Source organism: Salvelinus alpinus, chromosome 5 (genome assembly GCF_045679555.1).
Source record: "Salvelinus alpinus chromosome 5, SLU_Salpinus.1, whole genome shotgun sequence".
Lineage (NCBI taxonomy): Eukaryota > Metazoa > Chordata > Actinopteri > Salmoniformes > Salmonidae > Salvelinus > Salvelinus alpinus.
Genome location: NC_092090.1, coordinates 34,673,610 through 34,700,731, shown reverse-complemented (window position 1 = coordinate 34,700,731; position 27,122 = coordinate 34,673,610). Strand labels below are relative to the sequence as shown.

The following is a 27,122-nucleotide window of genomic DNA, read 5'->3' as shown; positions in this document are numbered from 1 at the left end:
TCTAAATTAATGGCTTACTTGGCATGAGGATAGTAAAGAATTCATTGGAATAGGGGTTGAATGTCATTGTTTTTGAGACAATGGTTAGACCGGAATGTATTTGAGCTAGGCATTCTGTGGTGTTTTTTTCTACTTTCAACAATGCATCTTACTGCTTCTACTACTATTTTATGAGGGCAATTCAATGATGAAACATAACATCAGGACTCTATTCGTTTATCCAGAGAATGATGAGACTTGACAGGCAACATGTCATTCCTGGCTGTAGAACTCCCTCCTGCACAGCCAGTCCTGTTTCCCAGTGCACCATGTTTCTTTATTAGCCACTGCAGCAAACAGACCAGCAGCTCCCTGGTGGATAGGGAAATGCACTCCCCTTCCCGTCCCCTTATTTATCGAGCGTCCTGTGTTATTAAACAAGTGGGCCATTCCCAGTGAAAGATGGGCCGGCGCACCAACACTCGATTTACTCTGGTAATACCCCCATCTAGACATGAGCGATACATTACTGAGGGGCTAGGTCTGCGGGGTGCCCCCCACCATTACAGTACAATGGATTCCACTGTGTCAGGCACCAGTAGAGAATTTTGTATATTGCCCTTTATCTTATTGTGGAGGCAGTTTCAGACGTTGTAACTCCGTTATGAGCCATACCAGAGCTTGTGTTTACCGTGAGGCTATTCACACTAGCCAAGTCATGCTCAGGTCTTTGATTCTGTGTTTTAAAAGCCTCATTAGTAGCTCTCTTCAGCCACTTTCCCTGCTATACCTGGAGCGTAATTAATGACTCTGACCTGCAGTTGAAAATTCCACTGTTTGACTCCTTGTAAAACGTCAAAGAAACATGTAGAGGCAAAGTGGAGAGGTCAAAGAGCAGAGTCTGTCTCTCTCAGGTAAACTAATACCCCTTCCTTTTCAGTCTTGCTCTCTCCTGGTTTTCCCTGCTGTTCTATTGACTATGCTGTGGTATACTAACCTGACATGTACCTGCATGGGATGCTACTGTCCAGCATTTCTCTTACTCTGCTTCTTCTGTGTTCCCCTTTCCCCTTCATCTCTCTCTTTATCTTTCTCTGCCTCTATCCCTTTATCTCTCTCGCGTTTTCTCTCTTCTCGCTCTACCTCACTCTCTTCCACTCCTTCCCTCTTGCTCCCATCCTGGTGACCTGGGCTGCCTGCAGTAGAGATTAAAGTGATCAAGGATCTGCCGTGGCCCCCTCCTGTCGGCCAGCTCAACCACAGTCCTGCCCTGGCCCTGCTGGAGGGGGTGGAGTCACCCCCCGCTCTGCCCCCCCAGCCAGCCCAGCACTCCCCTGGGCACACTGCCTGTGACCAGCACCACCATGGTGGGTTTTGTTGTCCCTGTCCTGTCTGTTCATCCCACCACCATCAGAGAGGCTCATCCAGCGCCCCTTACCCCTCATCAACAATGTCCCCGTGTCCTCTTTCTCTTGCCATATGCATAACCATATCTAATTTCCATGGCTCATCCTCCTCTTCCTCCTGTTCCCTGATAGGGTACTGTACTGGTGAACTGTCATTGTCTGTCAAAGTAGAGAAATTACAAATTGCATGGGCGACAACATACCATTCAATGTATGGCTTCTTTTTCATACAGTTGTAAGACAACATTCCCTTCACTATGACAACATATGAAAACAGTAACAGCCAGTTTACTGTGTGACCTCATGGAGTGAGGAGGAAGTGATTGATCAGCTCTACAGTATCTTTAAATCAGTTTGACGGTTCACATTATCTCTGTAATAACTGCCCTTTTCTATCTGGATTACATATGGCAGAAAATCACTATTACTAGCCAGGTTGTGTGGACGAAGGCTCATTAATTTTAATGGTGCTGAATTGCCTTCTGAATGGGTAATTGGAAGTGTAGGTGACCCGTAATGCTATTGTCAACATAGGCATAACTGTTCCAAGGCAAGCATCCCCTTGCCCACTGCTCTTTATAGATCATTCTCTCAAACCCTTGATTAAGAACCCATTCAAATCCCAAAGTTTACTACTCTTTATTTTGGTGAGAACATCCATGTAGCACAAAGTGTTTGACCTTGTTCTTATAATGCTCGGTGACCAAATAATAACCCCATTTCCAGAGTTCTGGACTTGAGTCACATGACTTGGACTCGGGACTCGTCTTTGACTTGAGACTGATGACTTGAAATGATCTGGCCAGGTTTTGTAACGTTTTGGGACTCATTTCATGGCAGAGTATCCTTGGATTATGCAACACGCAGCAAGAGACAGTAGCCGCAGCATTGCCCTTGCAAAAACAAAAATTGCAACAGATTGGCTAGTGAAATGCACACTTGGCCCTCTGATTGGACCAGCAAACTGTCAATCAACACAGGTCGGGTGCACTAGTGAACATATTTCTGATTTCCTGTACAGCTATAAAATCAGGTGCAGCACAAACAGCAAATTGTAGAAAGAGGATTGCCATAATAAATTGTTTGGTGATCAAGAATATTGACTGTTTACTTTGCAAGCTCACCAGGAATGGGGCATCGGGCAACAATTAGACCTACTAGTATAGGCCTACTGGCCATTTGGTATGTCAAAATTGCTTGAAATTGATAATTTACTTATCAAGCTTGCATTTGTAATTTGTTAAAACAAATTATTACTGTGACGAGGATACACTATAGTCTCTCCACTTGAGCTCTCCATACTCCCGCCAGCGGAGAGTGCTTTGTTTTCTTGCTTTCACACGTTTAAATGCATATGTGCTAAATCTGTATTCCATATATAATCCTACAATGTTTGCTAGCGTTTCATCATTCCGTTTATTGCTACATGTTTGATACGATCCATTTTCATTTATCATACAATTTCTTACCCTTTGAGTGGAAGCGATGTTTGTGCACATGAACGTTCTCAAGACTCCTGTGGTTGAAGTTCTGTTTATTTAATTCATTGTATGGCTTCTTTTGTTCATATTTCCCGGGTTATGTCCGAGTTCCATGTGTGCCCTACTGTATGTCTCTGTCATTCTGGTTGTGCGTAATAGGAGCGTGCCCTAGTGCGCATAGAAAAGGCTACGTAGCCTGCGCGCCATGCTATGGAGACAGTACGTTGAATAAGATAAATAATTTTCTCATGTATGAATGGTGATGAAATTAATAATCATCAAGTCTGATTAAAACAAATGTACAAATGTAACAATGGATGTGGAAATGTCCTTTTACATTGTAGAACCACTTTATTGGTTGTAATTGCCAATTGGGTAATTGTATGGTCCAGGGAGTGGTCAAGTCCTTATATGGACCTGCTTGAGCTCCTGTTAGATAGATTCGATTTGGTTTCTCAAGGGGAGGCTGTATTGTCTTGTCCGCTACCAATGTCCGTTCAGATAGGACAGGTTATGCCTCGTACAGAAGATATTTATTTTGGGCTGTGTATATTTGGTAACTCTACTTGTATATGTTGTATGATATGGGCTTTCACCATTGAATCCCTGAGACCTGTAAAATAAATCTACACTCTGAGCACGTCAACCTGCCTTGCCTTCTGCTGATGTCGCGCCCTGACGACCGCTACAACATCCCTATTTTACAATTACATCATCCAAATGTGTTGTAGACAACATTATAAAAAAGGCTGTCTTGTAGCCTCAATAAATAGACAAAGATTTGCAGTCATCGCATGTATAGATGCATTTTTAAATTGACTTATAAAAAAACGTGTCTCAACTTGACTTCCTCTTAGAACGCAGACTTGGACTTGACTCAAGACTCGACCGACCCATTCTACTTGAGACTCACTTGAGACATGGACCTTGTGACATGAGACTTGCTTGTGATTCGATTAATAGTGTCTTGGTCCATTTCCAATTATGAAGCCTCCATGTGTTTGCCAATGTTTGCAGCTTTTCCACAGCTCTACAATCAGTAACTAATTATCCAGGGAGAGCGAGGAGAGGGACCATGTTTAGCAGAACTTATACTCAGGCTGAGGCTCTGTACTCCCCTGGTAGTGTAGAGGGGGTGTACTACTGTAGAGAGACCAATGGAGGCTGGGGTTTAAATTGGAAATGTGTTTGTCCTTCATACTGTTCTATCCATTCCATTCCAACCAGTACAATGAGCCATCCTCCCTCCACCAGAGAGCGAGCCAGTAAAATGAGCTGGCTGTGTTCTGAGGGTGAGGACAGGGCAGATGTTTGATTTATGCCCCATAATGCCTTGGGAATGGCTCCACTTCCCCCATGCATGGGATATGAGTGGGTTTTAGTGTGGCGTCTGGCTGAAAGAGGATCCTCTCTCTGTCTGAACTCCCACTACATCACATGGGTCAGATGTTGGATATAGAGACTGGGGGTGGAGGGCTCTCTGACCTTCCTGTGAGTACAATTTCATGCTTCTCACCTCCTGTCGCCACTGGCTACAGGCAGGCCTCCACTCAAACAGGAGGACATAGTAAGAGTAGGTAGAAGTTGTTCCTAACCACTGCTACAGGGTCAGATGTTTTGACATCCTCCTAATGGTTAAAGTTGGGTGTAGGGTAATTAATCTGATCCTAGAACTGTTGTTAGGGGCAAAAGCCATTGCTCCTCCTGGCCCTAGCCAGGTCTCCAGGTTACAAGTGTTACCAGGGCCATTATGATTAGCTGTGTGATATGGACCTGGATGGAACAGCGCCCGGTACAGCCGAACAGAACCTGTCTCACCAGTTCAACATCATTATCATATTTAAATATTGCCTGACAGCCGTGACAGTACAGATATTACATCTACATATAAATAGAAGACAGAGTCCTTTGTCTGGATGTAATAAACAGCTTTTGCCTTTGTTTTCTGATGTGAATTGATTGTCTGGGTGTTCAGGCCATTCTCTTACCTTCTCCTCCCTTTGTCTCACTAGAATACAAAACAGTGTAATTAAAAGATATCCAGATTTCATTTTTGTTCAAGGAATCTGCGGGCTTTTAAGCCTTTGGAGGATTGTTCCTTTGTTTTTGGAAAAAACGTCGGAATACGTTTTGGGATTAGATAGAAAAATAACATGCCTTGATGTTGAACTCATCAGAGAATAAGACCATTGGGCTCAGCAAATGTGTTTCTATATAATCCTTTCAACAGATCCTTATTCGACTTCCCAAAGCACAATTTTCTCTGGATGTCAACAGAAAGCAGTGGTTTTACAAGCTGCTCATTCTCTCCCATGGCCTTGTATGGTTTCATGGTTTGATGCTCAAAATGTGCCATGCATTTCAATGAGCGTTCAGACCTGTTAATCATTTCACACGTCAAGCTGGAAATCTTAATTGTAACCCTATAATATAGCAGTAGATCTCAAGCTTTCCCCACTGACCAGTGAACTCACTCTTTTGATGGAAGTACCATTAGTAATTGAGAATTAATTAGCTGGCTTAATTAGTAAATGTGCTGTGTGGAAGGAAGGTGGGTGGTTGTCTCAGTGAGAGAAGGCAGTAGTGAGTGGTTTTCAGCTTGCTGGATTCCTTTGTCGCTCTCTCTCTGCTCTGCTTTGCTCTAGGCATGTTTTGGTCCTCTAGATGTCCTTTTGACCTTTGTGGCCTGCGTTTATCTAAGTCCCAGCCAATCAGCTCCCTCTCTCCATCTCCCTTCCTCTCTACCTCCATCCCCCTCCCTCCATCCCTGCAGCCTGTGTTTTGTTGGGAGCCTGTAGAGATAGGTGGAAGGTTGGAGAGGGTGGGACCTTCAACCATCCATCACCGTCTGACTGACGGTTCAATCTGATACCGAGATTCCATTTGCTCTGCTTTACACGCCACAATACAGGTAGTGTAGACAGGCTGGCAGACACACACACAGAATGGCGTGTGTGTGCGTCCGCGTGGGTCCTTCCATCACTCTAACTGCCCCCCCAGGGCTCATTACCTGTGTGCCAATCCTCTCTTCAATCTCCTCTTGTCTGTCTTGAGTGTGAGCGGTGGAGAATGAAAGGGAATGAGTTTGGGCTGAGTATCGCCAGGAATCAGCCAAACTATAATACCACTGCAGCTCCAGCTATTGTGGGGGAGACGGTTGGCAATCATAGAAGACACGGGCTCTTCACACTCAAACAAATAAAATGGTTGCTCTTTTGTTGTTGTTAGTGGCTCACTCCTTAGTAATGCCTCTTTGAAGCTATGTGCGTTGCCTGTGAAAAGGCCTGTTCTGACGGTAGAGGTTGAGTGGTGAACGCCGCTGAGGATAGCCATTCACTCTGCCTAGGTGGAGGAGTCAAAAGCAAGAGAAGAACAATTATTTAATCACATTGAGCTGGTTCCTTGTGGATCTGATGTTACTGTAGATGTCAGAGTTTAATTGAGGTGTTTAGGAATTAGTATTAGGCGTAATTAAAGTGGGATTGAGAGCACTGAATAGGGCTCAGGTGAACGTCAGTCTAAACTATCATGATCAAACCAATAATAACAGACTTTAGTGTTGGTTCATATTACTTCATAGCCGTAGACATGGAATGGAGACAGACATTGCCAATGTCATGTACTGGTATGTGATAGCTGATAGCATCAGAGCATGTTCTGTCTGCCACAGTGATGACAGATAGCTGACCGAAAGTTTCCTCACATGGGAACGCCTCGTGTTCTGATAATACTCTCACATTCACCAACACATACTGACACACTCATATAGCCAACACCAACACACACATATACGTTAAGAGCACAGGAGGTTGGTGGCACCTTAATTGGGGAGGACGGGCTCATGGTAAAGGCTGGAGCGGAATTAGTGGAATGGTATCAAACACATGGCTTCCAGGTGTTTGATGCCATTCCGTTTGCGCCGTTCCGGCCATTTATTATGAGCCGTCCTCCCCTCTGTAGCCTCCACTGTTTCAGAGATACAGGGGACATTGTTTTTTGTTTTTTTATAGAGATAGGGTTTTGTTTCATTAAAGAGGAAATAAAATATATAGACTACAGCAGTCCCTCTCCTGCTGTCTCTTTCTCTGACATTATTGCACAAACGTACACTCAGGGGAAGGTTTGCTGCAGAGCTACAGATTGGCTGTGTCCTGGCTGACAGGGTGAGGGGCTGCAAACACGCATCTTTTCCCACCCGGTCAGTCTCCATGGAAACCCTATCTCACACACATACACATATACATTAAACATATATAAAGGGAGCTACTTGTACCGTTTACAGAAACAGATTTGTGAGAATATATCCTCCATATTTGACTTTTATTTAACAACGGAGACTAGCAAAACAAATAATTTGGCCTCATTTATACTGTACAATGTGTGTCATCTTCAGACTCAACTATGTATTAGTGCTATAAACTGTATCATTATTATTTTGTATAGCCAAGCCATGGAACTGGTTTGAGTTTTAGAGCAATGTTTCACTAAGGCTGTGTTTACACAGGCAGCCCAATTGGTATTTTGACCAGTCAGATCTTTAGCCAATTATCTGGGCAAAACATGAGAATTGGGCTGCCTGTGTAAACGCAGCCTTAGTTTATTAAATTAAATAAGTACTTATTCACATGAACAATAGAAATTAGGTTAAGGGGAGCCCCTGGTGGTCACTGGAGGAACAACATGATCATGCATGTGTGATGTAGCTTTGCCAGTGGTAAGCACATGCTGTGCATGCTTCAGGGATGCTCAGAATAGGTTTCTGCAGTTCAGTATGTAGCTTAGCATCAGGCAGACAGTTAATTGCTTCTAGTTGTGCATATCAGGCATTTACATGAGGTTGTTTTCTAGAAGACATCTACATTTATTGATTCATAAAATATAAACAAACGCAACAATTTCAACGATTTTACTGAGTTACAGATCATGTAAGGAAATCAGTCAATTGAAATACATTCATTAGGCCCTTATCTATGGATTTCACATGACTGGGAATGCAGATATGCATCAGTTGGTCAAAGACACCTAAAAGAAAAGTAGGGTCATGGATCAGAAAACCAGTCAGTGTCTGGTGTGACCACCATTTGCCACATGCAGCGCGACACATCTAATTTGCATAGAGTTGATCAGGCTGTTGATTGTGGCCTATGGAATGTTGTACTACTCTTCTTCAATGGCTGTGCGAAATTGCTGGATATTAGCGGGAACTGGAGCATGCTGTCGTGCACGTCGATCCAGAGCATCCCAAACATGCCAATGTCTTGTGAATATGCAGACCATGGAAGAACTGGGACATTTTCAGCTTCCAGGAATTATGTACAGATTCTTACGACATGAGGCCGTGCATTATCATGCTGAAACATGAGGTGATGGCAGCGGATGAATGGCACGACAATGGGCCTCAGGATCTCGTCACGGTATCTCTGTGCATTCAAATTGACATCGATAAAATACAATTGTGTTTGTTGTGCGTCGCTTATGCCTGCCCATACCATAACCCCACTGCCACCATGGGGCACTCTGTTCACAACGTTGATATCAGCAAACCGCTGGCCCACACAACGCCATAAACGCTGTCGGTCATGTGCCTGGTACAGTTGAAACCGGGATTCAGCCATGAAGCTGAATGTGAGCATCGAATGTGAGCAGTTGTCCACTGAAGTCGGTTACGACAGCGAACTGCAGTCAAGTCAAGACCCTGGTGAGGATGATGAGATGAGCTTCCCTAAGTTTGTTCAGAAATTCTTTAGTTGTGGAAACCCACAGTTTAATCAGCTGTCCAGGTGGCTGGTCTCAGACGATCCCGCAGGTGAAGAAGCCAAATGTGGAGGTCCTGGACTGGCGTGGTTACACGTGATCTGTGGTTGTGAGGCCGGTTGAACATACTGCCAAATTCTCTAAAACAAAATAGGAGGTGGCTTGTTGTATAGAAATTAACATTCAATTAATTGGAAACAGCTCTGGTGGACATTCCTGCAGTCAGCATGCCAATTTCACACTCACTCAAAACTTGAGACTTTTGCTGTGTGACAAAACTGCACAGTAGCCTTCTATTGTCCCCAGCACCTGTGTAATGATCATGCTGTTCAATCAGCTTCTTGATATGCCACACTTTTCAGGTGGATGGATTATCTTGGCAAAGGAGAAATGCTCACTATCAGTGATGTAAACAAATTTGTGCACAACATTTGAGAGAAATAAGCTTTTTGTGCGTATGGAACATTTCTGAGATCTTTTATTTCAGCTCATGAAACATGGGACCAGCAGTTTGATACTTTTGTTCAGTGTATAATGGTGGAAGGACTGTAAGGACTCTCAATGTTACAATAGCTTTACAGAAAGTGACACGCTATCATTTGACTGGAGGTGTGGTCTAGACTAGACAAGCTTATTCCACCCCTCTCCATCGATATGTTGTGATTCCAGCAGCTCTTGTCTGTCTGTCTGTCTGTCTGGAGGAGCTATGTCCACTCAGTGAAGTTAAACCCAGGCCTGGAGTGAGATTAGCCCTTGAGATGAGTGGTGGCGGGGGGCATGCAATCACAACTAAGAGTATGCTAAATGAACTGCTTCCATCAGAGGCTCAACGTTTGATGTTGCTCCACTCCTCTTGAAGCCCTAAAGCGGTCTTCAGCATTCTGGCAGTGACAGACTGGCAATGTGTTTGATGTTGAAGGGTGAACTCCGTTTACTGCTGGGGGTAGCAAGCCAAGGCAATTGGAAATGGGGCTCTTTCCAAAGGATGGTGTGACATCAACTACAGAAATGACCTGTGGAGTAAAACAGCCCACTCTCCTGTGTCAGTGTCTCTGACCGCTGACCACTACCAGGAAGATCTGAGGTTTCAACTTCTACTCCTGGTCCCCTCCCACCCTCTGATCTCACATCAGACTGTGTAAATAGGGAGATTAAGTAGCTTGTTTCTGATTGGTCTAAAAGCAAATCTCTGACCTCTGACTCTGTCAGGGTCGTGTCACGATTTGGATGGATCACCTCCGATCCCCCATCAGGCCGAGCAGCAAAGCCCTGAGAAGTGCCAACTTCCAAGGGAGCCTGTCTATTCTCTAGTTAGTGACCTTGGCACTTTTCAAGGCCTGGCTCAATGATTAACCTGGACTAGTTTGTGCATGTTGTGTTTTCCCTCCCGTCTGGCATTGTGTACACAGTGTGGCTGGATTGATTTCTGTCTCGCTCTGCCTTCATCTGTGAAGTTCCTTGAGGGGGATGTGTTGTACAGAGTGGTGGGGTGTGTGTTTAAACACTGAGGCATGGCTGTCTCCTCTCATTAACACGTCTCACTGCAGCACAGCCGGGAAAGACCAGGAGGAATCATGAAAATTAAGTCACAGCAGCTCAATGTTTCACAGATATGCCTGATGTTTTGAACACATGCTTCTCTGAACTCAACGCCACTTTAATTGAATTGCTTATAATTGATGAATACAGGAAACACAAGATGGATTTCAATGGTCAGATTGTTGAAGCTAGAATCCTTAGTTGCTACATCCATTTTAGACTTATAATGTAATGATATATACCCATTGATTCTTGAACAATATAACTTGTAAATGTGTCATGAGCTTAGTTCAACTGTCGTCCCCCATCAGGCTCCAAAATATCAGCTTGTTTTTACTCTGTTTACAAACAATGTAAACAAACACTGAATAGCCTCAAAACATGGTTAAAACTGTAATTATGATGTCATAGATGGTCTGTCCTTGCATCCATAGCTCTATGAATTTGAGTGGTTACATTTCTCGAGGCCGTCCCTTAGCTTTTTACAAAAAAGGAGGCGGGGTGTCCAATGTTCCAAGGCTGATATTTGAAATGTCTCCAGGAAGACCTCTATTAAGATGCTGTTGTATTGTGATACTCATATCTGGCCGTGGGTCTCTCCTTCATTTACAGTCCAGTTTGAAGGGGCGGAGAAGTCCAGAATGTCGCCCACCAAGGAGGGTAAAGGAGGGCGTCCGCCCCGCATCCACTCCAGTTGCTGTCTGGTCAACACCAAGATGAGCTCTCTGGACCACTGCAGTGCTGCTCTGGGGGAACGCATTGACCCCTCCTTGTCCCTGGAGAGCCAGTTGTAAGTCATCCTCCCCTACTGTCTTTCTATCCACAGATTTATAATGACTAGTAATTCTATTCCTGTGATTCTCTCTAGGGATTTGGTACTTTTGTGTTGGTGCTTCTGAGGTAGAGCTGTGTGGAGATATTTGATTGTCTTTTGATGTTAGATAAGACACTTTCTCCACTTAAGACACTTTCTCCACTTGACACTCTGTTTCATCCTCCCTCTTCTCTCCGCCCTGTAGCTGGTACCATGGAGCGATCAGCAGGACGGATGCGGAGTCTCTGCTGAGGCTGTGTAAAGAGGCCAGCTACCTGGTGAGGAACAGTGAGACCAGCAAGAACGACTTCTCCCTCTCACTCAAGTAAGACCCTTCCCATACATACTGTCCACTACACACAAGTAATCAGTGTACAGTTGATGACACACCACCCTCTCACACACTAGAGAATATACAGCACCCAGTACCTACTGTGCCTTCCGAAAGTATTCCTACCTCTTTTGACTTATTCCATATTTTGTTGTTACAGCCTGAATTCAACATTTATTATTTTGATTGAATCCATTTCGATTGAATGCACATAATACCCCATAATAACAAAGTGAAAACATGTTTTTAAAATGTTTGCAAACTTATTGAAAATTAAATACAGAAATATCTCATTTACATAAGTATTCATACCCCTGTGCTATGACACTCCAAATTGAGCTCAGGTGCATCCAATTTCCTTTGATCACCCTTGAGCTGTCGCTACAACTTGATTGGAGTCCACCTGTGGCCAATTCAATTGTTTGGATAATAATTAGAAGGTAACACACCTGTCTGTATAAGGTCCCACAGTTGACAGTGCATGTCAGAGCTGTCCGTAGATCTCCGAGATAGAATTGTGATGAGGCATATATCTGGGGAAGGGTATAAAACAATTTCTAGAGTGTTGAAAGTTTCCAAGAGCACAGTGTTCTCCATCATCAGGAAATTGAAAAAATATGGAACGACTCAGACTCTGCCTGGAGCTGGCCGTCTGACCGAACCGGGCAACATGGACCTTGGTCAGGGAGGTGACCAAGATTGGTGAAGTACTGTGGAGACTGTTGTCCTTCTGACAGGTTCTCCCATCTCAGCCAAGAAACTCTGAAGTTCTTTGGCTGTTTCTTGGCTGAGATGGGAGAACCTGTCAGAAGGACAACAGTCTCTACAGTACTTCACCAATCTGGGTTTTATGGTAGCGTGGTCAGACGGAAGCCGCTACTGAGAAAAAGGCACATGACAGAACGCCTAGAATTTGCAAGAATGCCGAAAGATTCTGTGGTCTGATGAGACAATTGTTCTCTTAGGCCTGAATACAAAGCGCTATGCCTGGAGAAAACCAGGCACAGCTCATCATCTGTCTATCCTCATCCCTACTTGAAGCATGGTGGTGGCAGCATCATGCTATGTGGATGCGATTCAGCGGCAGGGACTGGGAGACTGGTAATGACAGAGGGAACAATGAATGGAGCCAAATACAGGCAAATCCTTGATGAGAACCATCTTCAGAGTGCAAATTACCTTAGACTGGGGCGAAGATTTACGTTCTAACAGTACAATGACCACAAGCATACAGCCAAAGCAACGGTGGAATGGTTTCAGAACAAGAATGTGAAAGTCCTTGAGTGGCCCAGAGAAAGCCGAGACTTGAATCACATTGAAAATCTGTGGAAAGATGGAAGGTGCTTCTACAAAGTATTGACTTCATGTAAATTAGAGGTTTCATTTTCAATAAATGTGCATTTCTAAAAACATGTTTTGACTTTGTCATTATGGGGTATAATGTGTAGATGGGTGAGAAAATAAATTGACTTAATCCATTTTGAATTCAGGCTGTAACATGACAAAATGTGGAATAAGTCAAGCGGTATGAATACTTTCTGAAGGCACTATATACAGTATGACACACACACACACACACACACACACACACACACACACACACACACACACACACACACACACACACACACACACACACACACACACACACACTTCACTGGGGGTGTTCACGGGTTATCATAGAGTAGAGTTCTATTGATAGAGTACTACCAGGTCAACACACAGTACAGCACCATTATTCTGCCTCCAGGAGTCTTCCTCACCTCCTACCTACCTGCTGACTGTCTCTTCAGTATGGTTATACACATCACCTTTAAGAACCCTGTCCTTCCTACATGATGCCCTCCCACCTCCACCAGGTAACATCTCTGGCCCCACTGACTTGCCCAGAACTGAATTCATAATGCCCCCCTAGCTGACCTCTGCCCCCTGACTGTGACCTGTCTCCGGGCCAGCGGAGGGTTCAGGGGACAGGCCCTGATTTGTTTCGTCTGGTCTGACATTTGACTGGAGGGTAGCTTAAAGGGTCTCGCTGCACAGCTGGCATTCACCTCCACAGGGCTGTCACATCCCATCGACTCAGAAGGCTCTGAGGGCTCACACCACCGCAGGGAGCCAGCCAACTGATGAGTGTCAGCGGGCTGCCATTTCACCAGCACACAGCAATACCTGGCTGAGAAAAACATTTCACCACAGGGGCAGAGAAATATGAGCTGCAGAGAGGATAACTGCTTGAGTTATGGCCATGGAAGACAGTTCTACAGTATTATTGTCACCTTTCTTCAGATACAAACTGGCATTTGTGTTCTTTTGTTATTCACAATAAAGCACATATCTGTCGATAAAGTCAGCGATAGATTAGATACGTTGCAGCGGGAGGAAAAACCGTTGCTGGTCCCAAGGACGCTCCTCGTCAGCCTGCTTTAGGCTCATCTCTGCTGGCAGGAGGAGATGATGCTGTCCAGAGCTGCTCCACTGCTCCTCACACTGACTGACTGCTCATTTCATTACCAGAGCTCTGGGACTCTGCTCTGGCCTGCCAGGGGGGACACACAGGGAATTAGACTGGTGGGCTTGATTGGACAGACAGTGCTGGGCCATTGGCTGGACTGTCTGGTGCAGTAGGCTGGTAGGCCTTATTGGATAGACAGGGCTGGGGTTGTTTGGGGTGACTTTTTTTAACTAGGCAAGTCAGTAGGCAAATTCGTAGGCAAATTCTTATTTACAATGACGGCCTACCCCGGCCAAACCCGGACGACGCTGGGCCAATTGTGCGGCGCCCTATGAGGCTCCCAATCATGGCCGGATGTGATGCAGCCTAGATTCGAACCAGGGACTGTAGTGATGCCTCTTGCACTGAGATGCAGTGCCTCAGACTGCTGCGCCACTCGGGAGGTCACTAGGACACGTCCCATGCTGTGTCTGAGGGGGTGGAGGAGAGCGGTGTTGATCTCCAGTAGGAGCTGTCCTTCTCAGTCAGAGCCCACGCACTGTGACCTTTCAGCCAGCAGCACTGAACCTCTGACCCTGTCAGTCCGGCTGCCTCCATGGCCAGTCACTGTAGTAGAAAGTCATATTGACTCTGAGTTCAAAGTTCAAACGCGTAGACTTCTGAGTGTGTCTAGGACCACCAATGTCCATCCCAGAATAATGGGACTAATCCAGAAAGGAGTGATGGAATGAATTGTTCCGTGTCTGTGTGCTTGTGAACCATAAATCATAGTTGTGTAAAAGGCTGTTTACAACACACTCTTTGTTGGACCTCCTGCACAGATCAGTGGAGATGTCATCCACACAGGGCAGAGGGCAAAGGCAGGAAGGCAGATATTTCTAAACCGCTCTGGTGTGTGTGGTAGATCATGTGCCTGTGTCCTGCCAGCGTGACTGTGTTTGTTGTGCAGTGCTGGTAGGAAGCAGAGGAGGTTGTAGGGTCATTCAGATCAACCCAGTAAACAATCAGCGGGTTGATTCATGGAGCCGGCAGTGGGGAGGGGGTGACACAGAGTTCAGTCTGCTCATGTTGGAGCCTCCTTCTCCTGCTTCCTAGAAACCTTTGTGGCAGAGGCTGGAAACCCAATGTGTAGGTCAGCTACTCCATGTTGGCAGATGCTGAAACCTCTGTGGCAGAGGCTAGAGACCCTGTGTTTAGATACTCCATGTCTGGAGCTGCTGAAACATTCATGGGGCCAATTCGGCGACACGTTTGTGCTTTGCATCATTGATGAAGGCCCAGACTTTCACTAACCATGAGTCTCGAGAGCCTTTTGACAGGGAGAGAGGGTACCTTGTCTCTGTCTCTCTCTCTCTCTCTCTCCACCCCCCCCTCTCTCCTCTCTTCTCTCTCCTCTCTGAAGATGAGTGGTCTTTTAGGTGCATAAAACACATTTAGCCTTTCACTGGTCTCTGAGAGGCGTAGCTCTCCCTCCTCCCCCTAGGGAGGGGTTTTACACAGCCGGGTTTACGGGCTGACTGAGGTAGAAAATAAAACGTTGATGAAAGAGGAAAACAATGATTTATGCAACAAAATGTGTTGATGCTATAACACATGGGAAACCAGAAAGCCTTGGAGTTGTAGAAAGAACAACAAAAGCTCGCCGGTGTTGGCAGTTGAACTCATGTCAGGAGAGTCAAAAGTGTCTCAGAAAAGTGTCTTCTCTTTGTCTTTCTTGTGAGAGACACCGGGCTCTCCCAGTTTGTTATGGAGTGCGTGGTTCAGTGCAGTTCAGTGCCCAGTTCAATGCGTTTTATTAATGCATGTTTTCTTCTTGGATATTACCACACCTGGAATGGTTCCCAAATGAAACACAACAACAACACAGCTTTGTGTTTTGTACAATCTAGTTGACCTATAATGAGCAGCACCAACCACATTCTTGTTTTTAAAGTCACTCTAAACCACGAGGAACAGGTATGGTCATGTCCTGATCATGTTTGTAATCCTTCCAGTCAGACACGCTCTGTTTGTGGCTGCCGCAGTACGTATTAAACCGGAAGAATAGCTATTCGGGACATTTCCTGTCCCACAATGCTTCATAAGGTCATGGCTTTCTTTCTGGATCATTATCTTCTGTTGGGTGAGTTTGGCTTCTCTGAAGCCATGGATTTATTACATTGAAGCATCATTCGTGGTGCAGTCTAATATATGGGAGGTAGAGATAAACGATGACGGCTGTCAGCCTATTTCTCTGCTGTGGGGATGAGAGGGTTCAAGTGAAAGTCATAGACCCCGGTGAACAGGACACCAGACCTCCAGAGGGAAATTAATCCCGATTAGACAATAAAAGCGCACAACTAAATAGGATACGATAACAAACACAAAAGGCCCAGTCTTGTCAGAAATAGCCCTACATTTCTGTTATCAGACAGCAGTGAGTAGTGGTCTGTTGCGCCGTTGTCTATGAGTCTCCACGGAGCTGAAACACGATAAGCGTAGCTAAACGCTGACGGGTAAGGAAATCTTAGTTAAAAAATTACTATTATTCCTATTGATGTGTTTAGCTTTTTAAGTGGTGTGCTCGTGTAACCCAAGGCCTATCTCCTCAAGCTGTTGATGAATCAAACACACTTTGCCTTCAGAGTGGCCTCTCCTCTCCTGGCCCAGCTTAAGAAGCAGCAACACAGTGACTGCATCCCAAATGGGCACCCTAATTCCCTATATAGTGCACTACTTTTGGCCTAAGCCCTAAATGGGGAGCAGGGTGTATTTTGGGATGTAGGCAGTGAACCGGCTGTGTGACTAGAGATATCTGTCCTCATCTACTCCAACCAATAAACTTTGATTTGATGAACATCCTAGTAATGACAGAGACGTATTCAACTGGAGGAGCTGGCTGGCTGATCAGGCTCAGTGATGGAGGAGGCTGAAACTAGCTGTATTTACTTCACTTTTATAGCAGCAGAGAAACCCTGCAGTCTCCCTCAGCTCTCTTATAAAACGATCATCCACCTCTCCTCACGCTAGATGCTCTCAATCTCCCTCGTTTCTTTTACGGTCTCTGTCTCCCCCTCTCCGACTCCTCTCTCCTTCTATCTCTGCCTCTCTAACCATACTTTTAGTGCAGAAACTATACATGTCAAGGCTGTGACTTGCCAGTCTTACAGCAGCAATGTGTTGAAGAGAAGATATGAGAGAATTCTTGTTGACTGTCCTTCATCTGCATTGGTCCTTACTAGTTCCACCGTGTCACACTAAGGTTTTGTCTCTTGGTTCATGAACTGATGAAAGATATGACTTACAGCAAGTATTTGCCTTTGATGTTTTGAGAAATGTCATTTTTAATGGTTATTGTCCCTTAATTGAACCTGTTAAATTTCCTCTTGATCCTAATGTTCTCTCCATGGCTTTGTTTCTGCTGGTGTCTTGAGAAAATATGGCTTCAGGCTTTTCAAATGTATTTATAAGATAAGGGAAGTATGGACATCTCATTTAAGATGCCCAGCAATTTGTGCTTTCTGCTGATAATGGACACACACACACAGAGACAGAATGGATAAGAAAACATATTTCCATCTTTGAATGCCACTCCCCTCTTATGGGAACAGGAAGTCATTGCAGTCCATCACTGTCTGGCTGTTATTCCACTGTTTTATTTCTGTTGACAGGAGAGGTGACACCTGCTCTGCTAAATATTGTATATATACTTTTCCTAACTGTGTAAGTCCTCCGGGTGAGCTGATTCTGCAGTATCTTTGGCATTGCACAATGCAAACAGAAGGGGAAAAAACATTCTCTGGGACCATGAGTCTGTGTTAAAAAAAGAAAAAGAAAAAAGGTTTCTGATAAATGGTCTCCTGAGGACTTTTCCGCTAGCCCCTCTCCCCCTCTACCTCACCATCTCCCTCTTCTTCTCTCTCTCCCTTTCCCCCCTCTTCCACTCTTCCTCGCTATCTTCCTCTCTCTCTTTCTCCCCTCTACCTCACCATGTCCCTCTTTCTCTCTCTCTCTCCTTCCCCTCTCTCTCTCATCCCTCTCTCTTCCTCTTCTCCACTCCTCCTCTCCTTCTATGTGATCAAAGGCCTGTGTCACTGCCCTCCTCCCTGCAGCTTCTGTCTAGTGCAGCATAATGGTTTTTATACAGCCACATTTCTCATTAAGACAAGGCTCCAGAGCAGGAGATTACTTAAGAGCTGTAAAGCACACAGATCCAAGGCTCCGGCTCAGCCCTAGAAATACTGAAGGGAGCACAGCACAGCCCAGGGAGCTTTTAATTTGCTCTGCATTTATTAACTGGTGTAGCCTAAGTGATTCTTCCTGGCTGCTCATTAGACTAGTAGCACTCTCTACTTACTGTACATAGGAGCACGCAGTATGTGACCTGGGTTCTAACCCAGCCCTACTGTACTGCATTGGCTGGGAATGATCTGTCACACTGTACCGCTGGGAGATAAAGCATTCATCGTTTTTAGAGCTGAAATACTGTTTTCTCTCTCCTTCTAGAAGCAGCCAGGGCTTCATGCACATGAAGCTGTCGAGGACGAAGGAGAACAAGTACATCCTGGGTCAGAACAGCTGTCCCTTCGACAGTGTCCCTGAGATCATCCACTTCTACTCCAGCCGCAAGCTGCCCATCAAGGGGGCCGAGCACATGTCCCTGCTCTACCCCGTGGCCATCAGGACACTATAGTGACACGTCTTTCCCCAAAGGTCACACAGGGGTCAGGGGTCAGATGCCCTCCTGCCACCTCCCATGGGAAACCCTGTCGCTCTGCCTTTCTCCTTCTGTCTGATTGGTCTGAAGGACAGAGTTCAAGTTGGCGGAGGAGGCAGGGATGATGATGATAACACAGCTCACCTGTCATCACCCACTTGATCTCAGACCAGCTATTAACTTTTTGTTTGTATTTGCTACAACATTATCATTGCATCATTGACTGACACATTATCTGCTGACAAGGATTGTTTGACTGATCCCACAGCTGCTTCCTCAACAGTACCACTCTGTACCAATCTCCTCCACACAAGACCTGTTCATATTGGATTTGGCTCCATGTTATGCTGAAAGTGTTTATTTAGTGAGGGGAAGCTAAAGATTGTAATGTCCTTTATAAAGGAAGTGTGGAAGGCACATTAATGTATTGGAGTTGGGTTATATATGGGCACTCTACAGTGGCCGGCAAACTCAATAAACCTGCCCTGTGTGAATACTTTCCCCATCAGTGCAACAACAGTTTAGTGTTTAAGTGCTGTACGGTCTACAGACTGACGTCTCTGTCTATTCCCGGGACTGCAATTTCTGATATCCTTCACCACGGGGGTCCCATTGGTAGGACAGTGTAAGTACAGCTCTGGTTTCACAGTCAGCAGACTGATATATGGATCACTATGTTACACAGCAGTAGCCCCATTGGCCAAATGAGCCAGAGATGGGCGCCTAGTCGCAAAATGGGCTAAATTACCTTCCCAATCCGCCATCGTAGAATATCTTTGTATGGGTAGAATGGAATATGCCTGCATTGTCTACCTCAGAAAATCAATTTCATTCGTGAATCTGCAGATCAATAGGTACAATGGGATTGCAGATATTGATCCAACCCCCACCATGCAACTCTGATTCCCAACAAATTGCATCTATGGTTTAAGAATATGTTTTTGCATAAACCAGTCAATCAGATAATGTTTTTGGTTCTTATTTTTAAAACTACATTTTACAGATCAGCATTTGTATGTATAGTCACTATGAAATTGTGTGATGTCAGTAACAAATGTTTGGTTAATGCCTTATAATGCATGGGTTGAATCAGTCGGATTAGATCCGCTGATTTCTAGAGTTCTGCTTCTTTCAACGATTGTTCTGTGACTGTAATTTATTCTGGGGTAATTCTTCTTATTACAGATGTGTTACCCCTCTCTGTGAAGGCCTGCCTCGCGGCATCCGGCCCTCACTATTCTCTGCCATGTGATCGTGTTTGGGCAGAGCCTGAATAACCTGGGCCTGGCCTCATATACTGTGGTGCTTCGCTTTGTGTTTTAGTCAGTTCTGCTTCATGTGTCCAACTGCCTCTGTGGCCTGACTCTGACTCTGAGACACTGATGAGTAATGGTGTCTCGTGACCAATGGGATTGTCAAGCCTCACATAATGACTGTCTGTAGAAACCCCATGGACCAATCGGAGGACTCCATTTTCCTGAATGAACTCAGACCTCCAGTCTGTCATAACCCATCTATTTGTTGTAATTATTGTTGTAATTACACACCTCAAAATTGTTTTTTTTATTCACTTTACTCTTGATTTCCTCCATTGTCTCTGTGTTCTATCCTCTCTACCCACACGACCCTATCTTATTCTGGTACAGACCTTGAGGTTAGAGACATTGCTTGAAGCCTCTCTTTGTTCTTTGAGTTTGACTTCTCCCCTGAACCAGAGGGACTGACGTGTCCTTTAAAATCTAAATGTTAATAAGGAGAGTGCTGAAGCATGCTATGCAATCCCATAGCCAGTAGGTGGCATCATTGCAGATGTGGAAATCTAAGGCTGTCCTCCAATTGGCATTTCCAGAGAATTTTATGAGTGTTTGCTGGAGGTGAATTGATTCTGTTGGTAAGATAAGGGAACAAGTAAAGTAGGGTTGCATACAGCAGCAATGGTTCCCAAACTTTTTGGGTTACTGTACCACCAACTGAATTTTACTCTGCCCGGAGTACCGCTGAAGGACCCCCTCATGTGCATTTTACCAGTAACCCTATGGTCTCATGAGTCTTCTCAAGGTACCCCCTGTGGATAGACCAAGTACCCTCCAGGGGTCCTAGTACCCCTGGTTGGGAACCACTGGCATACAGTATATGACTCTTCATGGCAGGTTTAGGAGTTTGTCAATGTCATGATTAGACTATCCCACACTTTCATGAGGTAACTGATGTTGACGGAGAGGGCCATTGTATGTAATGGAGGGAAATTGTGCTCACAATTTATTAATGAAATAAATATATCAGTACCAGTCAAAAGTTTGGACACACCTACTCATTCAAGGGTTTTTCTTAATTTTTTACTCTTTTCTACATTGTAGAATAATAGTGAAGACATCAACTATGAAATAACACATATGGAATCATGTAGTAACCAAAAAGTGTTAAACAAATCAAAATATATTTGAGATTCTTCAAAGTAGCCACCCTTTGCCTTGATGACAGCTTTGCACACTCTTGGCATTCTCTCAACCAGCTTCATGAGGAATGCTTTTTCAACAGTCTTGAAGGAGTTCCCACATATGCTGAACAATTGTTGGATGCTTTTCCTTCACTCTGTGGACCAACTCATCCCAAACCATCTCAATTGCGTTGAGGTCAGGTGATTCAGCACTCCATCACTCTCCTTCTTGGTCAAATAGCCCTTACACAGCCTGGAGGTGTGTTTTAGGTCATTGTCCTGTTGAATAACAAATTATTGTCCCACTAAGTGCAAACCAGATGGCGTATCGCTGCAGAATGCTGTGGAAGCCATGCTGGTTTAGTGTGCCTTGAATTCTAAATAAATCACAGACAGGGTCACCAGCAAAGCACCCCACACCATCACACGTCCTCCTCCATGCTTCATGGTGGGATCCACACATGCGGAGATCATCCGTTCACCTACTCTGGGTCTCTCAAAGACACAGCGGTTGTAACCAAAAATCGCAAATTTGGACTCATCAGACCAAAGGACAGATTTCTACCGGTTTAATGTCCATTGCTTGTGTTTCGTAGCCCAAGCAAGTCTCTTCTTCTTATTGGTGTCCTTTAGTAGTGGTTTCTTTGCAGCAATTCGACCATGAGGGCCTCTGAACAGTTGATGTTGACTTGTGTCTGTTACTTGAACTCTGTGAAGCATTTATTTGGGCTGCAATCTGACGTGCAGTTAACTCTAATGAATTTATCCTCTGTAGCAGAGGTAACTCTGGGTCTTTCATTCCTGTGGCGGTCCTCATGAGAGCCAGTTTCATCATACCGCTTGATGGTTGTTGCGACTGCACTTGAAGAAACTTTCAAAGTTCTTGAAAAGTTCTGCATTGACTGACCTTCATGTCTTAAAGTAATAATGGACTGTCGTTTCTCTTTGCTTATTTGAGATGTTCTTGCCATAATATGGACTTATCCCTATTTGGTGAAAGACCATCTTCTGTATACCCGCCCTACCTTGTCACAACACAACTGATTGGCTCAAACGCATTAAGAAGGAAAGAAATTCCACAAATTAACTTTTAACAAGGCACACCTATTAATTGAAATGCATTCCAGGTGACTACTTCATGAAGCTGGTTGAGAGAATGCCAAGCATGTGCAAAGCTGTCATTAAGGCAAAGGGTGGCTATTTGAAGAATCTCAAATATAAAATATATTTAGATTTCTTTAACACTTTTTTTGGTTACTACATGATTTCATAGTTTTCATGTCTTCACTATTATTCTAGAATGTAGAAAATAGTATAAATAAAGAAAAACCCTTGAATGGGTAGGTGTGTCAACTTTTGACTGGTACTGTGAATGTGTGTGTGTATGTATGTATGTATATATATGTGTGTATGTATGTATATATGTATATATACACATATATACAGTCGTGGCCAAACGTTTTGATAATGACACAAACATTAATTTTCACAAAGTCTGCTGCCTCAGTTTGTATGATGGCAATTTGCATATACTCCAGAATGTTATGAAGAGTGATCAGATGAATTGCAATTAATTGCAAAGTCCCTCTTTGCCATGCAAATTAACTGAATCCCCCAAAAACATTTCCACTGCATTTCTGCAGAAGGCTTCAGGGCGCACAAGATAGTCCAGCAAGCGCCAGGACTGTCTCCTAAAGTTGATTCAGCTGCGGGATCGGGGCACCACCAGTACAGAGCTTGCTCGGGAATGGCAGCAGGCAGGTGTGAGTGCATTTGCACGCACAGTGGGGTGAAGACTTGGCCTGGTGTCGAGAAGGGCAGCAAAGAAGCCACTTCTGTCCAGGAAAAACATCAGGCACTGACTGATATTCTGCCAAATGTACAGGGATTGGACTGCTGAGGACTGGGGTGAAGTCATTTTCTCTGATGAATCCCCTTTCCGATTGTTTGGGGCATCTGGAAAAAAGCTTGTCTGGAGAAGACACGGTGAGCGCTACCATCAGTCCTGTGTCATGCCAACAGTAAATCATCCTGAGACCATTCATGTGTGGGGTTGCTTCTCAGCCAAGGGAGTAGACTCACTCACAATTTTGCCTAAGAACACAGCCATGAATAAAGAATGGTACCAACACATCCTCCGAGAGCAACTTCTCCCAACCATCCAAGAACAGTTTGGTGACGAACAATGCCTTTTCCAGCATGATGGAGCACCTTGCCATAAGGCAAAAGTTATAACGAAGTGGCTCGGGGAACCACACATCGATATTTTGGGTCCATGGCCAGGAAACTCCCCAGACCTTAATCCCATTGAGAACTTGTGGTCAATCCTCAAGACGCGGGTGGACAAACAAAACCCACAAATTCTGACAAACTCCAAGCATTGATTATGCAAGAATGGGCTGCCATCAGTCAGGACGTGGCCCAGAAGTTAATTGACAGCATGCCAGGGCGGATTGCAGAGGTCTTTAAAAAGAAGGGTCAACACTGCAAATATTGACTCTTTGCATCAACTTCATGTAAGTGTCAATAAAATCCTTTGACACATGAAATGCTTGTAATTATACTTCAGTATTCCATAGTAACTGTTTGAATGTTAATAATTACCCATAACAGTAACATCCATAGTAACATCTGACAAAAATATCTAAAAACACTGAATGGAAATTAATATTTGTGTCATTCTCAAAACTTTTGGCCACGACTGTGTGTGTGTGTGTGTGTGTATTCAGACCCCTTCCTTTGTTAAATGTTGTTACGTTACAGCCTTATCCTAAAATGTTTTAAATAATTTAATAATAATAACAATCTACACACAATACCCCATAATGACAAAGTGAAACTTTTTTGGGTCATTTTTGTACATTTATAAAAAATTAAAACATACCTTATGTACATACGTTTTCAGACCCTTTGCTATGAGCCTCGAAATTGAGCTCAGGTGCATCCTGTTTCCATTGATCGTCCTTGATGTTTCTACAACTTGATTGGAGTCCACCTATGGTAAATTGAATTGTTTGCACATGATTTGGCAAGGCACACACCTGTCTATATAAGGTCCCATAGTTGACAGTGCATGTCAGAGCAAATACCAAGCCATGAGGTTGAAGGAATTGTCCGTAGAGCTATGAGACAGGATTGTGTTGAGGCGCAGTTCTGGGGAAGGATACCAAAAAAATTCTGCAGCGTTGAAGGTCCCCAAGAACACAGTGGCCTCCGTCATTCTTAAATGGAACAAGTTTGGAACCACCAAGACTCTTCCCAGCCAAACTGGGCAATCGGGGGACAAGAGCCTTGGTCAGGGAGGTGACCAAGAACCCGATGGTCACTCTGAAAGAGCTCCAGAGTTAATCTGTGGAGATGGGAGAACCTTACAGAAGGACAACCATCTGTGCAGTACTCCACCAATGAGGCCTTTGTGGTAGAGTGGCCAGACTGAAGCCACTCCTCAGTAAAAGGCACATGACAGCCCGTTTGGAGTTTGCCAAAAGGCACCTAAAGACTCAGACAGTAAGAAACAAGATTCTCTGGTCTGATAAACCCAAGATTGAACTCTTTGGCAAAGACTCACACAGCCAAGACAACGCAGGAGTGGCTTCGGGACAAGTCTCTGAATGTCCTTGAGTGGCCCAGCCAGAGCCCGGACTTGAACCCAATCAAACATCTCTGGAGAGACCTGAAAATAGCTGTGCAGCGACGCTCCCCATCCAACCTGACAGAGCTTGAGAGGATCTTCATAGAAAAATGGGAGAAACTCCCCAAATACAGGTGTACCAAGCTTCTAGCGTCATACCCAAGAAGACTCAAGACTATTCTCTGCCAAGGTGCTTCAACAAAGTTCTGAGTGACGCGTCAGAATACTTATGTAAATGTAATATTTTCATGTTTTTTTTATTTGCAAAAATGTCTAAACCTGTTTTTGCTTTGTCGTTATGGGGTATCGTGTGTAGATTTGATGAGGGAAAAAACGATTGAATCCAGTTTAGAATAAGGCTGTAACGTAACAAAATTTGGAAAAAGTCAAGGGGTCTAAATACTTTCCGAATGCACTATATGTCTTAAGAATGTTCCTGTGTGGTAGAGATGAAACATAAAGAGGAGGATCTTTATTCAGTGCTGCTGACAGATGCATGCTACTGTAGGCAAGGTCCCACGTACGTTGTCCACTGCCCAGAGGAAGACCCCTCGCCTGGCTAGAAGGAGCGAGGAAGGGAGGGGACTCTGGAAGGCAAAGAAGGGGCTTTGTCTCAATCAGCAGACTCACTCTTCACATTATGTCTCTCTCGGAACCTGAAATAGTCCTTCTCACCCTCAGAGAAGTGTGCGTGTGTTGCCATCAGCCATTGACTTACTCGGTGTCTCTCTAGCCACTCTGAGGTCAAGTGGTTTTAATGCTTTTGTGTACATTTTCTTCCCGTGTATGTATTCACTACTATAACATATCTGTACAGTCCCTCATCGCCAAATGTATATACTGAATGTATTGTATGGGGACATAGAGGCATCAAGTTTCAACCTAAATAAAGTAGAGTTTGAGTCCAAACCCTCTGTCTGTTGGCTCTTTCTTGATGCTGCAACAAACATGTTACAAAAAAAATTATAATCCAAACGATGTTTGGTAAATAACTCCATACCGTTGTGATTACCAGTTACCATGGTAAAGGTCTATTCAATGGTAAGTGCCATAGAGCTACTCTCTGTTGGTTGAATCAAGGACGGGGTATTGCAAGAATAGTAAAAGAGGATAAAGTCACTGCCGTCAACCTAGTAATGAATGGTCATCTGCTCCACCACACAATCCCAACCCAGTTCTCACTGCACACCGGCCGGCCATGATATTATAGTGATATCTTCTAATCAAATGGCTACCCAGACTATTTTCATTGCCCCCCTCCCTCCCCCTCTTTTACACAGCTGCTACTCTCTGTATAGACACTTTAATAACTCTACCTACATGTACACTACCGTTCAAAAGATTGGGGTCACATTTTTTGTCCATTAAAGTACCATCAAATTGATCAGAAATACAGTGTAGACATGGTTAATGTTGTAATTTACTATTGCAGCTGGAAACGGCTGATTTTTAATGGAATATCTACGGAGGCCCATTATCAGCACCCATCACTGCTGTGTTCCAATGGCACGTTGTGTTAGCTAATCCAAGTTTATCATTTTAAAAGGCTAATTGATCATTAGAAATCGCCATTTTGCAATTATGTTAGCACAACTGAAAACTGTTGTGCTGATTAAAGAAACAATAAAACTGGCCTTCTTTAGACTTGTTGAGTGTCTGGAGCATCAGCATTTGTAGGTTCGATTACAGGCTCAAAATGGCCAGAAATAAAGAACTTTCTTCTGAAACTCGTCAGTCTATTCTTGTTCTCAGACATTAAGGCTATTCCATGCGAGAAATTGCCAAGAAACTGAAGATCTCGTACAACGCTGTGTACTACTCCCTTCACAGAACAGCGCAAACTGTCTCTAACCAGAACAGAAAGAGGAGTGGGAGGCCCCGGTACACAACTGAGCAAGAGGACAAGTACATTGGAGTGTCTAGTTTGAGAAACAGACGCCTCACAAGTCCTCAACTGGCAGCTTCATTAAATAGTACCCGCAAAACATCAGTCTCAACGTCAACAGTGAAGAGGCGACTCCGGGGTGCTGGCCTTCTAGGCAGAGTTGCAAAGAAAAAGCCATATCTCTGTCCAGTGTCTGTGTTCTTTTGCCCATCTTAATCTTTTCTTTTTATTGGACAGTCTGAGATATGGCTTTTCTAAGTGACCCCAAACTTTTGAATGGTAGTGTACATATTACCTCGACTAACCGGTGCCCCCGCACATTGACTCTGTATCGGTACCCCCCTGTATATAGTCCCACTATTGTTATTTTACTGCTTCTCTTTAATTATTTGTTACTTTTATTTATTATTCTAAACCCATACTTTTTAAAACTGCATTGTTGGTTAGGGGCTCGTAAGTAAACATTTCACTGTAAGGTCTACATCTGTTGTATTCGGCGCATGTGACAATTCAATTTAAATCCAATTTATTTAATTTAATTACCTAAACCAAGATCTGTACAGAGGAAATGTATTAATTGCTGTATATGCCAGACACGGTCTGAGTCAGTCTCTAGCGTCTTTCTTCGAGAGCATACTTAATTCATGAATTAATAAACAACTACAGGAGAGCTCTGAGAGACAGAGAACAGCGGTTGAGATTACAGAGAACACACCC

The 27,122-nt window shown here is 44.2% G+C and overlaps 1 protein-coding gene across 6 annotated transcripts in view; it reads left to right on the top strand.

Moving 5' to 3' along the window:
- The window catches only part of LOC139575984 (SH2 domain-containing adapter protein F-like), a 123,077-nt gene extending 97,648 nt beyond the window's left edge, over positions 1 to 25,429 (top strand). For 4 of the 6 annotated variants that reach the window (XM_071401525.1, XM_071401526.1, XM_071401527.1 and 1 more), the window contains 3 exons: positions 10,772 to 10,949; positions 11,179 to 11,298; positions 18,242 to 25,429. In XM_071401525.1, the coding sequence (XP_071257626.1) occupies positions 10,772 to 10,949; positions 11,179 to 11,298; positions 18,242 to 18,428 (485 nt within the window). In that variant the 3' untranslated portion in view covers positions 18,429 to 25,429. Of the gene's footprint in view, positions 1 to 1,181; positions 1,347 to 10,771; positions 10,950 to 11,178; positions 11,299 to 18,241 lie in introns of all 6 variants that reach the window. The other 2 variants (XM_071401524.1, XM_071401523.1) reach the window with 2 other exon arrangements.
- Positions 25,430 to 27,122: the final 1,693 nt, after the last annotated feature.